The sequence below is a fragment of the Xiphias gladius genome, chromosome 18 (assembly GCF_016859285.1).
Source record: "Xiphias gladius isolate SHS-SW01 ecotype Sanya breed wild chromosome 18, ASM1685928v1, whole genome shotgun sequence".
NCBI classification, from domain to species: domain Eukaryota; kingdom Metazoa; phylum Chordata; class Actinopteri; order Istiophoriformes; family Xiphiidae; genus Xiphias; species Xiphias gladius.
The window spans coordinates 16,664,980-16,679,860 of NC_053417.1; the positions used below are offsets into that span (position 1 = coordinate 16,664,980).

General features: G+C 41.7%; 2 protein-coding genes across 4 annotated transcripts; both read left to right on the forward strand.

Annotated features, from left to right (window-relative positions):
* Nucleotides 1-206: 206 nt before the first annotated feature.
* Nucleotides 207-11,271, forward strand: rbm10 (RNA binding motif protein 10). 2 transcript variants are annotated; one of them, XM_040151923.1, is made up of 23 exons: nucleotides 207-333; nucleotides 880-939; nucleotides 1,028-1,562; nucleotides 1,816-1,986; nucleotides 2,094-2,163; nucleotides 3,662-3,735; nucleotides 4,649-4,735; nucleotides 4,867-4,927; nucleotides 5,041-5,199; nucleotides 5,473-5,633; nucleotides 5,843-5,940; nucleotides 6,942-7,029; nucleotides 7,171-7,375; nucleotides 7,495-7,604; nucleotides 7,690-7,771; nucleotides 8,135-8,226; nucleotides 8,348-8,539; nucleotides 8,892-9,086; nucleotides 9,314-9,370; nucleotides 9,524-9,718; nucleotides 9,868-9,915; nucleotides 10,036-10,091; nucleotides 10,444-11,271. In XM_040151923.1, exons 2-23 carry the CDS (start codon nucleotides 923-925, stop codon nucleotides 10,532-10,534), a joined length of 2,844 nt encoding a protein of 947 aa, XP_040007857.1. In that variant the 5' UTR covers nucleotides 207-333; nucleotides 880-922; the 3' UTR covers nucleotides 10,535-11,271. The 2 variants fall into 2 exon arrangements, with proteins under 2 accessions (XP_040007857.1, XP_040007858.1); XM_040151924.1 differs by lacking the exon at nucleotides 207-333 and adding an exon at nucleotides 340-507.
* Nucleotides 11,272-11,408: 137 nt separating this feature from the next.
* On the forward strand, nucleotides 11,409-14,484 carry lrrc23 (leucine rich repeat containing 23). Of its 2 annotated transcripts, XM_040151926.1 has the most exons (9): nucleotides 11,409-11,577; nucleotides 11,850-11,937; nucleotides 12,646-12,755; nucleotides 12,885-13,005; nucleotides 13,112-13,253; nucleotides 13,568-13,698; nucleotides 13,787-13,923; nucleotides 14,059-14,269; nucleotides 14,358-14,484. In XM_040151926.1, the coding sequence occupies exons 1-9, from the start codon at nucleotides 11,483-11,485 to the stop codon at nucleotides 14,388-14,390; spliced, it is 1,068 nt and encodes a 355-aa protein (XP_040007860.1). In that variant the 5' UTR covers nucleotides 11,409-11,482; the 3' UTR covers nucleotides 14,391-14,484. The 2 variants fall into 2 exon arrangements, with proteins under 2 accessions (XP_040007860.1, XP_040007861.1); XM_040151927.1 differs by having other exon boundaries at nucleotides 11,409-11,937.
* Nucleotides 14,485-14,881: the final 397 nt, after the last annotated feature.

The following is a 14,881-nucleotide window of genomic DNA, read 5'->3' on the forward strand; positions in this document are numbered from 1 at the left end:
CTGGTCAAAATATCTAATTCTATGTTTTTTTATATCTGGTGTGAAGATATCACCAGAAACGCATCAAATTATGACATGCGTGTCCTTCCAATTTATTGCTCATGTTCCACTAGTTTAGGGTTGGCCTGTTTGTCTTGTCCAATCATTGTAAACATTAATGCATTCGCTCTCTAAGCACCAATCAAACACCAGAGTCAGGTATTGGTCCCGCCCATCTTAAATGTTGTCTTGCTGTGGCCATTTTACACTTGGATCCCTGAGAAATACAACACCCTTCTCGTCGGGACTTCAACGTGATATTTAAAGAACTATTGTTGGTTACATGTAGCGCTGGTAAGTGGTTCTCCAATTACACACACAACCGGAGTTGTGTTTGCAACGGCCGACAAACGTTTGGCGGCAGCGTCTCTGCTTGGGCTAGCTAGCCAACCACGGGCTAAAATAGTTAGCATGTCCGCTAAGTGAGATGACCGCCACACGTCATTGTTGATTACTCCTTTTTTGATAGTAAGTTTTGAGCGTGTGCATTGAGCACTCATAATTCAAATCTATTAGTGATGCAGGGTCATACCTTTGTATTTGTCGCTTTTGGTGAGAAGCATGTGAAGCAGCGACTGTAGATATAATTTTAAAGTTAGTGAAGACTGTGCAGTACCACAAAAACGCAGCTAACGTGATGACAGAAGTAAGACGTAGCGCTGCCTGCCTCTGTTGAATTCACACTTGCACATCACTGCCTTGCTCCCAGACCAGCCTCTGCTTTCTTCATTAAAGTATTTGCTTATAAGTATTGAATGTGTGCTTCTAAAAGACAAGGTACAGTATGTTTACAGTCAGTCTGCACTGATGACTGTGATTATTCCTTCTCTTTGAAACCAGATAGAAAAAGGAAAGAGACTAGGAGTAGAATCAGTGGATCGGCATGGACTTTGAGCGGAGGTGAGTTAACCGTTCCTATTATACCATTTTCCTTCTAAAGTATACATATGTCAGACCAGTCCCTCATATTATCTGTCATGGTCAACAGATGTGGACGAGGTGACCGCATAGGTCGCTATGGCAACACCCACAACGATCACAACTTTCGGGACATGGACTACAGAGGCTATGGCCAAGAGGATGAGGAGGCAGGAACAGGATATGATGTCAGAGCAGAGGGAGACAGACCATACAGCCGTAACGAGCAATCACTGGGTGCCCCTGACTTCTCACCAGGTCGTCTCCAAGATCGCCCAGGGTTTCACCAGAGAGGAGATGGGCGAGGGGACATTTCGCAAGAGGGGAAAGGGCTCCCGTGGCCCCCTTGCTCTCAGTCGCAGCCTGATCTAGCCCTTCCCATGCTCCAGAGAGATGAGGAGGGATCCAGGCGGGAGTTACGGACTGGCCCACAGGAAAGGGGTCGAGGGAAAGGTGGGAGAGGCTTCCCTGAGAATAGTGCCCCTCACTCAGTGAGTAGGGAGGGTAACTGGGGTCGTGGTGGTGCCCATTCTGAACAGATGGATTACAATACAGCAAGACAGAGAGATGAGGACAAGTTCTCTCGTGGGTCGGTGAAAAGGCGGGTAAGTCATAACAAGTTCCTCCTCTTTATATCTTTGAAGATTCTCAGTCATCCAGGTGATGGTATTCTTTAAGTACTATGCGAAGGCAACTGGACTTTCTTGCAGGTCTTGAAGACGTTTCGCCTCTCGTCCGGAAGGCTTCTTCAGCTTCTTCTGAACTTTCAGATGTATGCATCCGAAAGGCTCTTTATAGAGCTGCTAACGTTTTATTTTGCTGCTGACATCTTTGCTACTTTGTGACTTTTCCATGCAGGCTTTTCCAGTGGGGTCAGAGGAGCATGGTTGTGGGAGTGCTGGTACAGAACTGTCCCTTGATGAGCTGGATCAGAGGGACCAGGACTACCGTGCAGATCTAGACCACAACCAGAGGCCCAGCAACATCATAATGCTTCGCATGCTTCCACCCAATGCCACAGCCAATGAGGTAAGTGTATGTCACGTGGGTATGTTTGTCTCTACACTGGTCTGATGATGCATGGGTTTTGTTGTTGTTAGCAGGTTTAAAGGGCAATAGTGCCTCTGTTTTCACAGATCCGAGCACAACTTCAGGAGCAGGGGATCCAGCCAAGAGAGGTTCGCCTTATGAGGAACAAATCTTCAGGTGAGAACTTGCCCATTGCCCTTATTTTTTATTTTATTTTTTTTCTGTGCTTTACTCCTTTTTCCTTTTGTGTCACACTCATTCATAACCCGCTCTGTCATTTTCATTTCTCTTTCAGGTGTCTTTCTCTTATCTGCCTGGTCCTCTCTCTCTTAATAATAAGTGTCCTCACTTTCTTACTTTCTTCATACTCTGACAGCGGAGTAGATCGCTGATGCAAAGAACTCATTTATATTTTTATACTTAAATAAAGGCTTCTGCGTAGATTCGTGCTTTGATTCTTTGGTCTGCTTGTGTATGTAACCTCGCTTTTGCCCGCAGGGCAACAAAACATTCATGCATGCTTCAAAGGAGAGCTCTATCTATATTTGCTTTTAAGAGCTGAATGCATGCATATAGCTATAGGTTATAGGTCTTCACTCCATGGCTTTTATTTTCCTTCTCACTTTGGCTCTCTTATTGTCTTTACCCTTTCCTGAATCTGCCTCATCCATCCTGAAGCGAGGTGTGTCTGAGTAGATGGACATTGCTCAAAAACTAACAGCGTCAACGTGAGAATTGAAGAGCGGAAGCAGAATGTGTTTGATTGTCCTTGTTATTGTAGCTATTTTTGAGTGAGTGAGTGAGTGAGTGAGTGAGTGAGTGTCAGAATATAAGTGTTGCAGCTACCTCTCAGCTAAGAGAGTGTCATCCATACCACTCAGAAAAGCTTGTCTTTTTCTAAAGGTTTTCCATTAAGGTCTTGTCTCACTGGCCTCACCCTTTGCTAACTCAGTGGTTGTCTGTAAGGTGTGCCTATCTGACTCGGGCACACTTACAGTCCCCTGCTCTGCTCTGTCTTTCTCACTCCTACATCACTTTTTCTCTGTTTTTAAGACAAGTCACACAGTTTTAAATGTTTAAATGATGACCTTTTGTGATTACACTCCATGTGATACCATACACAGTGTTGTTTAAGAAAGTTATATAACTAAATATGTTATATAATGACTTGTCAGTCAGTTATAGTAATGCAAGGACAGGATATGGAGCGTTTAAGAAGAAACATTCCACCACAGTGCTACATAGTTCAGACTGCACTCTCACTCCAGAGTATTGGATATACATGTGAGTGTATGTGAGTGTGTGTGAGTGTGTGTGACTGTGTGAGTGAGTGAATGAGTGTTCTTTTGGTGGCCGGGTGCTTCTTTATTCAATGCCAAAGAGCTCAGACTCAAACTGATGAGTGGGTACAGTTCGCCCTCTCTCTCCCTCTTTCCTTGACCCTGTTGAGATACTTGACATTGCATCCTCCCACCCTTGCAGAGAATTTGACAGTGGCTCTCCATCTAGCTGTCAAATGTGTTATTTCCAAGGGAGAGAGGAAGCAATGACTTATTTTATTAGTGCTGATACAGGGTCTCTCTCTCCTCTGTACATGAAGCACTAACCCCTCACTGCGTTGTTGTTATGTTGTTGTTGTTGTTGTTCGGTTACCATGGCGCTGGGCGGTGTCCAGGTCAGAGCCGAGGATTCGCCTTCGTCGAGTTTAATCTCATACAGGAGGCCACCCGCTGGATGGAGACCAACCAGGTCACTCTCCCCTACACAGACACACATACACATATACATGCATACAATGGGACATTAGGGTTAATACCAGGACCAACGTACAGTAACATCGTGCCCTGTCATATGGACATTATGCATTCCACTACGGCATAGACGCACAGACTGGAGAAATTATTTTTGTCCTTGAGGTAGATAGATCTTTATACTTTGAGGGAAAATTCCTTTTTTTTTTCTTTTACTTTATACAAAATTCCACAAACAGGCAAATTCATGTTACATCATGCTGACGTTTGTCTGTCTGGGGCCCAACTACATAGTTTTCATAACTGGACCCTCCTAGTCATATTTGCTCATTTGTCCAGTGCAAGCTCCTCTTTCTTCAGTGACATGTTCTCACTCTCTCTCCTTAGTTTACAGTCTCACCTCTGGGATAGTATTGAGAGTATGAATATAATTTCTCACATGGTCTATTGTATGTTGAATCAGCACGAATATAGTACTTCATTTTCTTGTTTTTGAACCTTTCATATCTTGGTCATTATCATTATAATGTCTTTAAGATGGAGCTATTGTCTATTTGGGAGGCGCAGATGGTGACAATGGGATGGGATGTGTGGAAAACTGAGAAAAGGTTCCCCTTAAGGGGGGAGGGATGACACAATTGAACGGAACACACTGTGTCCTTAAAAATGGACACCCACACACTACAATTACACCATCTCAGTCCGTCCCAATTTCCCAAAGCTGAAGGTTGCAATTCTCTGGTGTCCTCTTTCTTTCAGCCTCAGTTCTACTCTGTCTTTCTCTCTGTCCTTCTCGTCCCTTTCATTCTCTCTCATCTCTTGTGAGATGAGGCCTTTCTCTGGCATGTGTGGCCTAATTATCGCTGATAATCATTCTTTGTTTCCCCTCCTTCTCTTTGTCTTTCTTTCAGGGAGTGCTATTAATTCTGGGACAGAGGGTGTCAATGCACTACAGCGACCCAAAACCACGTGCCAATGAGGACTGGCTCTGCAACAAGGTTGTGTGTGTGTTTGCACTGCATGACGTGAAATCTTAAATTTGTATGCTTATATAGCTTGCATGTTTATTAGTCACTGTAGCGGCTTATTCTTAAGTCTTCTAACAATAGCTCATGTAACATTTCAACAGTGCGGTGTGCAAAACTTTAAAAGGAGAGAGAAGTGCTTCAAATGCAGTGTTCCTAAATCAGGTAAAGTTTAACTTAGCTATTGTAAATATCTTAACTATTCTGTCTTTTACAATCACACAAGCCCTCTCTCTCATCATAAAGTAATATATAAATGGCATGTTGTCTATTCCCAGAGGCTGAGCTGAAGTTGCCCCAGTTGCAGAGGGATTTGCCTGTTGGTCTTCAAAAGGAGGGAGCCCAAGGCTTATTGCCCTTGCCAGCACCCTACCATTCTTCTGCTCCTACTGTCCCCCAGGGACAAGCTACACAGCAGGCAGATGTTGCCAATGACAGTAAGTAGATCTAGTCTATTTTTATGTTTTGTTTATTTTATCAAGGGGTTGATTTATGTGCAGTTTTTGAAAGTACTGTTTAGTATGCATTATGGCAGATTCCTGAACTTTTACCATGTTTTGAAATAATGTTTTTGACCTAACTATAGCTTGCAAACGAGAAGGGGGCATCAAGGCATACTAGGTTTCACAAAACTGTAAATTATCTGGTAACTGAACTGTTAAATCGTGGGTTTAAAAAATATGATAATCTCTCACCCTCTCCTTCAACAGCTCTGATACTTAGAAACCTCGGCCCTCACACCTCAGTGGAAGCCATCTTATCCGCTTTGGCTCCATTTGCCACACTTTCCCCTTCCAATATTCGCCTAATCAAGGACAAGCACACACATCTCAACAGAGGGTTTGCCTTTCTACAGCTTTCTACCATAGTGGTGAGAAACAGATGTATTTGAACATTGTCATTCACTTACATTTAAATGTGTTGTATTCTGATTAGATTAATCGATTAGCACAACATTTTGTCGTTTTTTAAGTGTGATAATGATTTCGAAATAAGCTTTATCCTAAACATACATAGACACAGGTATTTATACATTAATGCACCCACACTTAGCTCACAGGTCTCTGTATGTTTTAACAGGAGGCATCTCAGCTCCTCCAGATCTTACAGGCTCTCCAGCCAGCTCTCTCTATTGACGGGAAGGCTATTGTGGTAGAGTTTGCCAAAGGCTCCAAACGGTAATCACTCACACTTTCAAACCCGGCTGCAAAGGAAACACAAGTGCACTGCACATTGTGGGTATTGCACAAGGAATGATATTGTTCAAGTTGTACTTCAAATCATATTAAAACTCTGATTGGTCATGTGAATGAAGTGGATCAGAAATAGCTTTTGAGAAGATGAACTAAAACAAATTTGTACCCTCAAAATAGAGTGACAGTATTTTTGCGTCACAAGCAAAGCTGTTGAACAGTAGGTCATCAGCAAAAGAATTACTGAAGCCCTCTATGTACCTCTTTTCCATGCCAGTAATATGGTCCTGTATGATGGTAGCAGAATGCGAGCTGCTACAGGGACATATGGGTTAATACCAGGACAAACGTACAGTAACATCGTGCCCTGTCATATGGACATTATGCATTCCACTACGGCATAGACGCACAGACTGGAGAAATTATTTTTGTCCTTGAGGTAGATAGATCTTTATATTTTGTGGGAAAATTCGTCTTTTCATTCTACTTTACACAGAATTCCTCAAACAGGCAAATTCATGTTACATCATGCTGACGTTTGTCTGTCTGGGGCCCAACTACATAGTTTTCATAACTGGACCCTCCTAGTCATATTTGCTCATTTGTCAAGTGCAAGCTCCTCTTTCTTCAGTGACATGTTCTCACTCTCTCTCCTTAGTTTACAGTCTCACCTCTGGGATAGTATTGAGAGTATGAATATAATTTCTCACATGGTCTATTGTATGTTGAATCAGCACGAATATAGTACTTCATTTTCCTGTTTTTGAACCTTTCATATCTTGGTCATTATCATTATAATGTCTTTAAGATGGAACTATTGTCTATTTGGGAGGTGAAGAGGGTGACAATGGGATGGGATGAAAAAGTTCCCCTTAAGGGGGAGGGATGACACAATTGAATGGAGAAAGAGAAGCTGTTGAACAGTAGGTCCCCAGCTAAAGATCTAGAATTACTGAAGCCCTCTCTGTACCTCTTTTCCATGCCAGTGATGTGTTCCTGACTGACGGCAGCAGAGTGAGTGCTGCTACAGTGGCCAGCACAGCTATAGCTGCTGCACAGTGGGCTGTCACACAGGTAACCTTTCTCAATGACTTACCACTACATCAAAGTAAACATGTGCATGCAACACACATTTCATTTCAAATTGTAAATATGTGATTCTGTTCTTGTGTTTTTATTATTGCTCTATTTTCACAAAATCTTTTTCACTCTCAGACTGCTCAGAATGGATCAGGTGGGGGCCAGAGTGTAGATACAACAGTGTATCAGCAGGGGGCAGCAGTGACATACAACCAGGAAGGGCATGAATACTCTAGACCAGACGGCACAACTTTCAAGGCCCAGGCAGATGCCAGGGTTCCTGCTGTGCCCATTGCAGGAGCTGCCCTGGTGAGGACATACACAGGAGGAGCTGCCCCAGGTTGGTATCATATATGCTAAGTATCTAGAGCATGTAACTCTTATGATCTGTGTAGCTACAGGATGTAAATTTGACTTGAACTGAATTGAACCTTTTTGTGTGTGCTTGTCCATGTGCAGCTGCCATTTCATCTGAGGCAGTGACATCTGGATCAGCAGTCGTGCAGCAGCCTCTCATTCACACACAGACTGCTCTCATCACCACAGCTACGGCCATACCAGCCACACAGGTACAACATTACTGTTGCTTACTGTTGGTCCTTGCATTATTTCAACCATTACCTCCATGTTTTTAAGTGCTCTGCCTCTCCACAGGTTGAGATAGTGGGAAAACCACAACCAGCTGCTCCCAGCCAACCTGCTACTCCAGGCACTGAACAGGAGCTCCATCAATATCGTAAGACTTTTGGCAGGGGGGCTGATCTATTTGGGTGGGCCACCAAAATGCATTCAACACCGGTGTTGATATGTCTATGATTGGAAGAGACAACTGCTGTCAAAGCCAGTGGTTTCCTAAACGTTTGTGAAGCCCTACAGAAAGACTCCTTTGGAGCTGTTCAGTGCATTCAGTGCTGTTCAGTTTTCAGCTTGAGAAGACTAAGGGATAACTGCCAGATGTTAATTTTGTTTTCATCTGAATGAATACGGAAAATTGCATACAGAATAAAATTTAAAGTCAGGCTAACCTTTTATGATTAATTCAGTGTTTTTAAATTTGGTCTCTGACCTTGAGGCAAATGTCCTGTGTCTTTGACTGTAGCTGTGCCAGACGTGTCCACATACCAGTATGATGAAAGCTCTGGCTACTATTATGACCCACTCACAGGACTCTACTATGATCCTAACTCCCAGGTAAAGAGTGGTGAATGTACTGTAGTCTGAATGCAAAGCCATCACTTTTTGAAAGACCTTTCTGAACACGTCTTCTTCCTTAGCATCTCAGTCTGGTTTTGTGTGCCCTTCCTCTTTGCAGTACTACTACAACCCTCACACTCAGCAGTATATGTACTGGGATGGAGAGAAACACACCTATATTCCTGCTGCCAGCCAGTCAAACGCCGAGGGTGTTTCCATGAGCGATAGCACAGCCCCTTCAGACTCAGTGTTCGCTACCCCTGGCAGCAAGGAGAAAAAAGACAAGCCCAAGAATAAAACTGCTCAACAGGTAAAGGCAAAGAAAATTAAACTGACCTATGAATTTCAAAGCTAACCTCTGTGTTTGCTTTGCTCTGTGTGTGTTTGATTGGACATATCATTTTTACTACTCTGTAAAAGGGTGGACACACTAACAAGCTGTTAAATTTCACTATATATGATCCAGCTCCTCTGTGAATGGATAGAATAAGAATAATATCTTTCAGTATAATACACTTAAAACCAATATGAAAAACATTATGTTGTAATGGTGTTGTTGGTATTGAGGTACCCCCTGAGTATGACATTCACAAACTGTAAATCTTCCTCTATTTAAGCAATATAACTGGCTAACATATATTTCTTGGTGTTTATGTTAATAGATTGCCAAAGATATGGAGCGCTGGGCTAAGAGTCTCAATAGACAGAAAGAGAACATGCGTTCTGTGTCCTCCTCTCCTGCCGTTGGCTCCACAGCATTGCCTCCTGGTTACACTAGGGCACCTGGTCACAGTCGCCTAGATGACCGCCGGGAGTCTGCTAGTGCTGATGCAGGCTATGCTGTTCTGGAGAAAAAGGTGGATGATCCTTACACAGACACACATGCATAACTGTAAACACCTGTGTGCCTGCAGGGCAGCAGGGTATCACAGTGAGTGGGGAGAATGTCCATCAGCCAGGGGACTCATGCTTTAGGCCCCTACGACCATTCATTCTTCTCCAGTGCAAGTAATAAGAGAATGTTTGCATAAGAAAAAGACTTATAAACTAACCCGGTAATCCCTCTGGCTTTTCTGTCCCGCAGGGAGCACTTTCTGAACGGCCTCAGATGTTTCTGGACCAGATTCGACAAAGTACAGAAGTAAGGAAGTGGCCACCATGGTGTACTTGTTATGTATCTGTTTTAGTCTGTTTTCTAACACCCTATCTTTTTATGTATTTGTCTCAAGCAAACAACCACTATCTCTGTATCCGTTTGTTCATCAGTTCCCGACCTTGTGTCTTTCATCTGTAGAGTTCTCCTCCTCAGCAGCAGGGTCTGGTCCCAGCCTACAGTGGAGAAACTGACAGTGAAGATGAAGGAGGCGAGAAAGATGAGAAGGAGGGGAGAATGACTGACTGGGTTAAACTGGCCTGTCTGCTGTGTAGGAGACAGTTTCCCAGTAAGGAGGCCCTTATCCGGCACCAGCAGCTCTCTGACCTACATAAGGTGGTAACACAAGTGGCTTGAATCTAATTTCACACCATTACGAACACTGCATAGATAATGGATAAGGACCTGTATTTTTCAATTGTTGTCTCATACACACTTCACTATCTGTTATCTAAGGGTAATCTCTTTTTCTGTATGCCCCCCAGCAAAACCTGGAGCAGAGAAGAATCCAGCAGGAAGCTGCAGGCAAACAGGTCAGTAAAGTCTGACGATAGGAGATTGATAACATTGCATAGAGTAATTATGTTTGTTGTTAATTGAGTGCAGTTAGTGTTGATTTTTTTTTTTTTTTTCTTTCCTGTTTTTGGTTACAGAGACTGGCAGATGGATCTGAACCTCCTGATCCTAAGAGGAGGAAGTTTAGCCCCATGTAAGCATCAGTGAAGTAACAGACTCTCTGTGTTGATGTTTTACAGTTGTTGCAGGTTTACAGTTAGTGTTAGGTTTACCAAAGCAGTCATTTACAACATACTGGATACTGGATGCATTTTTCCTCTTGTACTGTTTTGAGTCTTGGTTTTCTATTCTAACTACAGCTATGTATTGTTTTGTTCTTGTATATAGTTGGTTTGTACTGACTGTTATTGGAAGGTCTCTTGCTTACTCCATACAACACACAACTATGCCAATACAACCATTTACCAGCAATGGTGGATGTGATTTTATCTACTTACAGGTTTGTGCGTGTGCTCAACGTTGTTTCATTTTCTGTTTCTCTTTAGTGATGGGATCACAGGCACTAGTCTTGGTGCCAGGATGCTGCAGGGAGGTGTGAAAAAGGGGCTTCTATTGCGCAATATGCAAGTGGAGTGAGCCCTCACCCTGAATCTTCCACATCCTCACACAGACAGGACAAGGATAAAGCCCAGCACGCAACAGTTCACCATTAACATCGTATAGATATTTATAGATAAACCTCTTACTTTTGGTTTGATATTGAAATTACCTCAACAGTGGTAATACACGCATATGAACTGATCCTGTAGCAGTGGATGTCAGGACGTTGCACATAATGCACCTTTTTTGCTTTCTTCCTGTATGATGCAGTTTTGAGTTCTCACTTGCTTCAGAGCTTGTGTGTGATAAGCAAGCTTTATGTGGTTTGGAAACATTTGCTGTTGGAAAGTGAAAGATCAGTATAGATCTTCGTGGCAGCAAATGGGATTTTCTAATATTACTGTCTATGCACCATAGATTTTTTTAATTTAATGTCATATGCCTTACCATTCAGTGAATGACTGATCTGGGCATGAATTGTGTACATATTTTAGAATGAGCACTTTTATACCGCAGTAGATTGTGACCTCATGAACTGGACAGGGTCACACTAACATTAGTGTGTAGGTGAAAAGTGTCTCAGTTTGTTATATTGCAGGTATGAATTCACAATGTAATACATACTTATTTCTGGAGAAAGTAATTTTTTATGTCTGTATTTGTTCAATAATGTGACTGTGATTCATTGAGCTCATGTAAATTAATTAAGAATAACACATTTTCATCAATATTGATGATTGATGTCTTGTATGGGCAAACCAGTAAACAGTTATATTATTTCAACATTTTATCGTGAAATTTCCAACGCTATGTTCTTGCAATTCGGTGGTTTTAAAAAGAGGAATATATTGTAACTCATTTTATGAGGTCTCTAATGCAACATCTTGACCTGCAGAAATTGTGTAGATGTCGCAAAGCACACTTGTCCTTGAATTTTGTTTGCACGCTCAAACGCTTAAGCTCACGTGCTTATGTTGAGTTTCCATGGTAACAACAGTAAACGCTGCTCTTGTTTTACTTCTCGGGATCGATAGACAAACTGCAGTTAGCTCTATCAAAGGGTTAACACTAGCTTCTTGGTAAGATCACTTACATTTGGTAGTTATATTTCGTTATCATGGTAACTGTTGTAAAGTTTTATAAAGCTGAAGTAAGTTTCACAGGTTAGCTAGTTACTTTAACTTGACAGTCACACGAAGTACTGCTAGCGTAGCTAGCTAACCCAGTCTGCTGTGTATTATTAGTTAGCCAACGTAAACCCAACGCAGGTTGACTCCCGGTTTGTCAGCCATCAACCGGTCTGCCACAGTGACCCGCTACTTTTTGTGAAAACATAAATCAATTTGATCAGGATGTCTGAGGTGGATGAAGATGCAGTCATGTCGGATGTAGAGGGGCAGGAAGAAACGCCTCAAGACGGGCTCGGAGAGGACGAGAAGGTATAGGTACCTGAGTGATGATAAATGTAGACAACAATTTATGGTACCAACTGTTTTCGCCCCATTTTTGCAGAGAGTGGTTAACGCTACCTGGAAATTGGACTCTAGTCAATTTAGTGCAGTTTATGTTAAATCATACTCATTTTTACAAGAACAATGCACTACCAAAGGATGCTGGTTTAAAAGGGTGGAGTAAATAAAGTCAGTTTACTATCCCTTAAGAAATTCCAGGCCTCATCAATTGCTTACCCCAAACAGGAATGGTCACGTTTGATTTGCCTTGACCTCCTCTCTCTCTCTCTCTCTCTCTCTCTCTCTCTCTCTCTCTCTCCCTGTAAGGCCTGACAAGGCTCCAGGCAAACCGTGTCAAGTGTAATGAATTACATTATTAAATATATGGGACTCAGCAGTATTTAATCCACAACGTTAAACGAACGGATGGGATCTCCACAAGGGAACTGTACTAACTAATCGTAAAACTGCAGTGTGGGGCCATTGACATGTAACTGCTTGTTAAGAGATTGTTCTATCCCTAAGGGCTGCATTTTTTACTCCCAAAACAACCCTAGCAATAAAGTACTTTAGATTGTGGATTTTTAGGTTTAGAGTTAATATTCGCAGGAAGGTCTACAGGCTTCTCTTTTGTGTTAGTAGCACCAACAATCTGGAAAGTATAATTATTTGATATCTTCCCTCTGTCCTCTACAGCTACAGGTTTGCCATTTGACCCAACAAACAATCAGTCAGGGGCTCTCATTACTGTGCCGAACAGGAAATGGATTAGGATATGCATTTGTCAAACTGGACCTAAAAGACAAGTAAGGGGCCAAAAATACATGCAAAGCAAAATTGGCTGCCTTTGTCCTGTAACTTTAATTTCAGCTTATCCTCATGTATCTTTTCTGATTTCATACAAATTTTCCATTTGTCATCATTGAACTCCTCAGAGGACTGAATGACTTAGCTGCAATTAGCAGTTATATTCACCTTCGTTTTCTGGACGTATCCAACAACCACCTTACTGATCTTTCTCCTCTTGCATCTCTGATCCAACTGCTTTGGCTGAAGGCAAGGAGCTCTCTTCTTTATTCATTTAGAAAAGGACATCTCTGAAGCTGTCAGTATCAAATACTCTAACTGATGGTAAATCTTGAATGCACCTCCTCTTCTGCAGGTTGACAGTAATGCTGTGGCATGCTTCAAAGGGCAACCTTTCGCTCAGTTAATTTACCTGCAGTGGCTGAGTATGGCAGTGAACCAGCTGACAAACCTGGACGGCCTAGTCGGGCCTGCTTTAGAGAGCCTCAATCTTACAGGTTGGTTTTTATGTTAGTTTTTATGTCAGTAGAAGCGGTGTTTCTTATGATACCATGCAAGTGACTGATCCTGAAGAGAGGTCAGTCAAATGAGGAATAGTTAACTTTCATGATCATTTGAAATAAGGGAAGTGATAGCAAGACATAGAAATTGATTATTTTGATCAGAAGGGGCTTCATTAACCCATATGTTATCATTTAGTCTTAGGTATAACAAACTTGTAAATGTCAGCAAGGTTTCAATCAAATATCTGGTGCCTAATGTATATTTTTTGGAAGGGTCTTGACCTGACATTTTGGAACTTCGTTGGCAGGTAACAGTATTAAGACAGTGACTGGTCTTCAGAGTGGCTGCTTTGCCAACCTGGTAACTCTAGAGCTGAGAGGAAACCACTTGAATACTACTGATGGCATCAACCTTCCCAACCTCCGACGATTATATCTGGTAATAAAACTACAATGTTTTGGTTAATAGCGCTAGTACTAGTAACCAGAGAAAAGTTTGCCTGTAAGTTTTTTTGGTCTCTGCTTAGGCCCAAAATGTGATCAAATGTCTAGAAGGTTTGGAGAGGTTAGAGCGCCTCACCACCCTTCACCTTCGAGACAACCAGCTAGATACTCTGGATGGTCTCAGCCCCAGCATGAAGTGTCTTCAATACCTCAATGTCAGGTAGACAGTTGTATCACAGAAGGACAGATCAGATCAGAGTGACCTGTTGCTGCCATCATCAGTTCAGTAAAACACCAAATAAAGATATATATCCCAGATTATATATCACAAATATTTCTTGTCTCTCTCCCTTAGAGGCAATGCAATCTTAAATGAGAATGCCCTACAGTGCCTTGGGCTTGTGTCAAAAACTCTGCGTGCTTTGGTCCTTTCTGAGAACCCACTGGTGGAAACAACAGACTACCGGCTAAGTGTACTGATGCTCGTGCCACAGCTGGAGCGAATTGACAAAGATCCAGTCTCTCCTGAGGAGAGGACTGAGGCCCGAGAGAGAATCAAGGTAGAGGTAAGAAACATCTTATTTCTCTTTGTGGCATGGTCAAACAAAAACTGCTCATTTGCTGGTTTTTCTAATGACATGTATATCATTTCAGGAACTTAAACAAGAGGAAATACCTGAGCCATAAGATTTGAAATGTTGGCCAAAATGAGGAAGTGTTTGACTTCCCCGACTTTCTTGAAAAGACAGGTGGTTGGGTGATTGACTTGCGTTTTTGTATGACAAGTATTGTCTATCTTGATAGAGTATCTTATATATATATATAATGTGTGTATATATATGTATATATATGTGTATATATATATATATATATATATATATATATATATAGATAGATAGATATAGATAGATAGATATAGATATATATATATAGATATAGATATATAGATAGATAGATATATATAGATATAGATATATAGATAGATAGATATAGATAGATATACAGGTAGATATATAGATAGATAGGTAGATATAGATATTTAGATATAGATATATCTATATAGATATATATGTATGTGTGTATGTAGATATATATATGTATGTAGATGTATGTAGATATATGTATATCTTTTTCAGCAATAAAATTTTGAAAATTGTTATTTCTGATGCATCCATTGG

What these genes read in the sequence shown, in the direction of transcription:
- rbm10 (XM_040151923.1), top strand. An exon ending in ACTATGATCCTAACTCCCAG is followed by an intron (nt 8,227 to 8,347) that starts GTAAAGAGTGGT and finishes TCCTCTTTGCAG; the next exon opens with TACTACTACAACCCTCACAC. An exon ending in AGATTCGACAAAGTACAGAA is followed by an intron (nt 9,371 to 9,523) that starts GTAAGGAAGTGG and finishes TTTCATCTGTAG; the next exon opens with AGTTCTCCTCCTCAGCAGCA.
- lrrc23 (XM_040151926.1), top strand. Translation starts at nt 11,483, where the DNA reads ATGGTAACAACAGTAAACGCTGCTCTTGTTTTACTTCTCGGGATCGAT. An exon ending in GGCTCGGAGAGGACGAGAAG is followed by an intron (nt 11,938 to 12,645) that starts GTATAGGTACCT and finishes TGTCCTCTACAG; the next exon opens with CTACAGGTTTGCCATTTGAC. An exon ending in CTTCAATACCTCAATGTCAG is followed by an intron (nt 13,924 to 14,058) that starts GTAGACAGTTGT and finishes TCTCTCCCTTAG; the next exon opens with AGGCAATGCAATCTTAAATG.